Here is a 6,000-nt window from a genome sequence, read left to right on the forward strand (position 1 = left end):
CACACAGGAGCGCGTCTCATTCCGCGGGTTTATTTGGAACATTTATTACACTAGTTGTACGAAGCAGCGCAGCTTCCCTCGTATTTTTGTTTGTTTGTTTGTTTGTTGTTTTCGTGGGGGGAAAAAACCACGGGATAAGGGGAATGACGAGCCCCCCGTCCCCGTCCCTGGTGCTCCTCTCCTAGAGAAGACCCCGAGGATGCCCAGCCCCCCACCCCGGCGCACCGACCCCCAGCCCCCCCGGGCCTCCTCCTCCCTGCTGCCCGGGGTGCTCCTGCTGTGGGTCCTCCTCACAGCCACCGTCACTGCCAGCATTCCTGGTAAGAACAACATTTGTATCTTTATAGAAACGTTTAAATACGGTCGTGTAGGCTATACGCTCGTTTATTTAGGCACCGTAGTTCCTAATAAACCCGTGGTTTTACGACGGTGTCTCTTGGTTATTTTAAAAAGCTCCTGAAAACATTTGAGCGCACGGTGAGGTCTGTCTGAAAGCTGCCGGTTCTCAATAAACTGAAAAGGAAATCCATGATGTGGCCCGTCACTGTGAGACGGAGTACAACATTGACAAAAGGCAGTGTTTGCGTATTCCTATACGTTTTATTTCTAATGGGGAAATATAATCAATTTGGTGTTTATGTTCTTCTAGACTTGTTCTGGACTCACTCTCACTAGATTACTAGAGTCAGAATGTCTAGATACAGAACTATGTGCAATATGACAACCCTAGGGTACATAAGGTTGCAGAGAAATAGGAAATGTTAGAATAGGTATAGCATAGCATAGAGTACAGCACAGTGTTTTATCTGTACAGTATAGTCTAGTGGATAGTGTACATAGCCTTTATTTATGTAAACCAGCTCTTTGCCCTTTTTTTTTCTTTCTTTTTTTTTCTTTCCTAGCACCAGGGGAGCCCCCCCCCCCTCCCAAATGTCGTTGTTTGGTACCTGTACTATATCAATGACAATAAAGACCATTCATTCATTCATTCATTCATTCATTCATTCATTCATTCATTCATTCATTCATTCATTCATTCATTCATTCATTCATTCATTCAGAATGTTTAGATTCTAGACTCTAGAACCCGTCCAGAATCCTCACGACACTTCCCCCTGCTGCAGTAGTTGTGTTGTGAGACCACCAACAGGGTGCTTGCGCTGCCTGTCACCCTGGTCATGAAAGGGTCCCCTTGTAGTCTGGTTCATCAAGTGGTAACAAACCAAAAAAAACAAGAACAAGGAAACACATTCCTGAGATTCCCCACTAACTAAGTCCTTAAATGAACCACTTCCTTGTCGGAATCAGTTGGACAGGTGCATTGGTTAGAGTTTAGGTGTTGTGCTGTTGTAGTGTTCTACTTAAACATTTGTTTGTTTTTAAGGGGCTGTCATTTAGTGTTATACTGTCTCAATAGTTGCTTGAACTGTGAAATGTGTCTGTGTGTGTTCTCTGTATCTTTATAATGCAGTATAGGCAACTCTGTGATGGTAATCTTTTCTAACCAATTTGGGATTTGAAGGCTCTTATGCCTGTAATGAAAATGAATTCTGTAATTTTGCATAATTTCCTAAGTCATGCTTCACAAAGCCATCTTTGTATGTAGTGTCAAAAATGCCTATGTCAAAGAGATGACTTGGGCAGATAGTGATTTTGGAATGTAACAAGCATTCTGATAATAATAATAATGCACAGTGAATCAGCAGTGTAAAGGGCTCTGCACACAGCGTGCGATTTCTGTTGCGCGTCAACGTTCCATAATTTCCATTGTTGTTATGAATGGAATCGAATTTTCGCCGTGCGGGGCCGTGTGCATTGCGATGCGATGTTCTCATAGACTTCCATTCAAACTTCAAAATGGAACGTTGACGCGCAACAGAAATCGCACGCTGTGTGCAGAGCCCTTTAGGAGAGTAGAGTTAGGAAGATACTGTATCTCAGTTTGGCCAAAATATGACTTAGGCAATTATGCTACGAGGCTAAAGATATGATATGTGGAATGAAAAAAAGGTAGTGGTATGGAATGGTATGCCTGAAGAAGGTCTATGAAAGACCGAAAGCTTGGGCAATAAAACCATTGATTTTTGCGCCCTTTTGAATGTACGAAATACTACGAATGCTGCTTTTTTTCCACTCTATTTGATACTGTTCAGCTCCAGCACCTCAGCTAAGTCTGATAACGGATGAGCGGTGGTATTTTCACTATTTTCATATGTTTATATAAAAGAGCATAGCCTTTTATGTTACATTTACATTTTTGGTATTTATCCGAAGCGACTTACAACAAATACATTTGACTAAGTAATCCTCCACTAAGTAACTATCCACTAGTCATAACTGGAAAAAGTCATCTATGCTCGGGTCTGAGGCCATTGGCAGTTGTCATGCTAGAAGGAGGAATAATGTTTTTCCTGATTGAAAATAATGTATTTGTGTCATGCTGCAGATGAGCTGTATCCTGTGTGATGATGGTATCTGTGCGTGATGAGGGCCAGGGTCAGACTGATGATGATGATGATGATGATGATGATGAAGATGGTGATGTGATGTGATTGAGAGAGATAATCTCCTCTGAGCTCTTATCACTGTGACCCTGTGGGACATCCAGCAGATGGACACTCTCACTCAATGTCCCCATCGCTCTGGGCACACACACGCAAACACACACACGCAAACACACATGCTAACGTTCACATACACATGCAAACACTCACACTGACAAACACACACACACACACACACACACAAACACACGCAAACACACACACACACACACACAAACACACGCAAACACACACGCAAACACACATGGTCACATTCACATATACATGCAAATGCTAACGGGCACACACACACACACACACACGCAAACACACAAAGACACGCAAACACACACACACACACAAACACACGCAAACACACACGGTCACATTCACACATGCAAATGCTAACCGACACACACACACACACACACACACACACACACACACACACACACACAAACACACACACACACACACACACACACACACACACAAACACACCCACACACACAGACGGTACCTCTCGAGGCGCTCCCACACACAGTATTTCCATTATCCCGGGGCATCAAATTCATTCAAAAATGTTAAACACATTCTGTTGTTCCACCTGGGAACAAGAACACAGCCCACCTCCGTCCATATGTAAACAGCCCACCGCCGTCCATATGTAAACAGGCCCTCCAGCCTCGGCCCCTTTATAGTATTTGTTAAAGCTCTAGGCGGAGAGCTTTCAGGGCTTAACACAATGTTTGTCAGAGGGGTTTATAGGAATATTCATATTATGTCATCAGCTGGAGTGGCTGTGGAGTCCCTGGCGGGGAGGGTTCAGGTTACGTGAGCAGAGGAGGCCGTCAGAGAACACTTATGTCCCTGAGGCCGTCAGAGAACACTTAAGTCCCCGACGGAAACCCCAGAGGCCTTGAAACAAGCAGAGAAATCAACCTGAATTTGTCTGAATTTGCATCGGCGCCACTTGCGTCGTCTGAAGGCCTCCCGACGACGATCGTTGCCATGACGTCTGTGTCTTATTCAACTGGTTTCCTGCGGAGGGAAACCACATTCACATGTAGTTCTTTATTTAGGATTTGAACAACACACACCTAGGCAAGGCAAGGCAAGGCAAGGCAAGGCAAGGCAAGGCAAGGCAAATGTATTTGTATAGCACATATTGATACAACGTAATGTAGACTCATAGTGATTTACATAAGACATGAGATAAAAAAGAACAATTAATAAGTGGAAAATAAATCGTATAAAATTAACTAAAATTAAAAGACGGACAAATAGAGTAAGACACAGTAACAATAAGGAGGCTACAAGAGAAGGCTTCTTCCCAGGAATTCATTGAGCGGTTTATAGACCGATTATAGACCGTTTATAGACCGTTTATAGACCGTTTATAGACCGATTATAGACCGTTTATAGACCGTTTATAGACCGATTATAGACCGTTTTCTGAAGTACTTTATCTATAAACAGCAGGTTAGAAATGGGCCTGTAGTTCTCCATTACAGAGGAATCTTAGCTGGTCTTTCTTAGTAGCGTTTTGACCACGGCAGTTATCAAAGTCTTTGGAAAAGTGCCTGATACAAGAGAGCTATCTACAAGGTGCAATAAATCCACCGCAGGACAGCTAAAAACTGTTTGAAAAAGGTTGTGGCTAACCCAGGGAGCAGGTGGAGGTTGTAAGGTTGTGTAATTGTTTCTTCAAGATCAGTGGTTTTAAAATAAGACATTTTAGTGATGCTGCTTTTGTGGGCTACCGGAGATGGGAGCTAATGACTATTTCTCATAATAGATTGTCTGATTGTTTTTATTTTGTTACAAATAAATACGATGCTAATTCTTTGCATTTTTCAGTTGACTGGTTTGCCGCTAATTGAGCCTTCAGTTTGATTAGTCTAGCAAATCGGTTGTTAAGTCGTGACGTGTTTCCGGGTCCAAAGTTGGCTGAGGCGCTGTCTTCGAAATGCCTCAGTAATAATAATAATTCATTATATTTATATAGTGCTTTTCCGAGGCTCAAAGACGCTGACAAATATGGGAAAAACTGGAAAGTGCTGTGTCCCTTGTTGTATGAATAGATCCGAGACAAAAAAACGATTGAACTGTCATTCTACCACTGTAGTACACTGGTACTCTGGTGCGGGGAATTTCTGGTTTGGACCCGGAAATTGCTAAACGTCACGTTTGACGTCAGACTTAACAACCGAATAGTGGCAAAGTATTATTTACATCCCTGCTAATGATGAAGAAGGGCTTCCTGGCTCTATTCAACTCAGTGTTAGAAGAATGCAGTTTCTCTTTCTGCTCCAGTTTAGTTTCCTGTCATGTGCGTTCTGCTCTGTGACACACTTCTCTAACCTGAGCCACTGAAGCAGCGTTCCTCCCAGGAGCTCTGTCTTTACCAGAGATTCATTAGATTCTGACGGGTGCAACGTCATTAAGTATAGCAGTATAGCAGTAGTTTTGGTGACACAATCATGTAAGAGCTCATTTACTGGACCTAATAACACATGAAAGACTAAATTAAAAAACACAGCAAGTTGTGCAGCGGAGGTTAAGAACGCCGGTAGGACTGGTCGAGAAACCTCCCCTAAAAAGTAACACAATAATACAAAACAAAAACAAATACAAAAATGATATCATATTAATAATAATGTTCAACAAAATGTCTACAATGCAACCTCTCAGTCCCTCTGTCTGATTTGACTTGCTCCTTCTGTTCCTCCTCTTCTACCTGTTTGTAATTGTGTTGCTTTCAAACGTCATTATCTGGAGTGGCTCCTTCCACATTGTAGCAGGAATGAGAAATGAAAACAGTGCTACCTGAAACCCTCTTCAGGCCTGACAGACGTCCCTACTCCACACACACACACACACACACACACACACACACACACGCACACACACACACACACACACACACACACACACACACACTCGCTGTGTTAGCAGAGACAGGGTGTGGCCAAACACTGGTGCGTCCACACACTGTCATGGTCATTAGAACAGAAGGACTGTATACATTACACCTATGGTTGCTTCTCTGTCTTCCTGGTTTGATAAGCAGTACACACACACACACACACACACACACACACACACACACACACACACACACACACACACACACACACACACACCAGGAAACAAGCCGCCTTAAGGAGTGGCAGTAGTACAGTAGCCTTCAGTTCTGTCTGGAGACACACACACATACACACACACACACAGACACATACACACACAGACACATACACACACACACACGCACGCACGCACGCACACACACACACACACACACACACACACACACACACACACAGGTAAGTCATTAGAGTTAGTGCCTTGGTGTGGCAGCCTTGTTACTCAGTGATCACTCCTCCTCAGGCTTGTTTGTATTAGATAAAGATTACACTTTAACTTGTAATTGTTTGTCACACACTCACACACACAC

The 6,000-nt window shown here is 43.2% G+C and overlaps 1 protein-coding gene across 1 annotated transcript in view; it reads left to right on the forward strand.

The window, feature by feature from the left end:
* LOC308156350 (ER degradation-enhancing alpha-mannosidase-like protein 3) overlaps nt 1-6,000 on the forward strand; it is a gene marked incomplete at its 3' end in the record, with an annotated part of 61,334 nt that overhangs the window by 33,737 nt on the left and 21,597 nt on the right. The window contains exon 25 of the mRNA XM_080529688.1: nt 186-320. Within this exon, the coding sequence (XP_080385814.1) occupies nt 186-320 (135 nt within the window). The remainder of the gene's footprint in view (nt 1-185; nt 321-6,000) is intronic.

This window comes from Nansenia antarctica (genome assembly GCF_963989245.1).
Source record: "Nansenia antarctica genome assembly, chromosome: 4".
NCBI lineage: Eukaryota > Metazoa > Chordata > Actinopteri > Argentiniformes > Microstomatidae > Nansenia > Nansenia antarctica.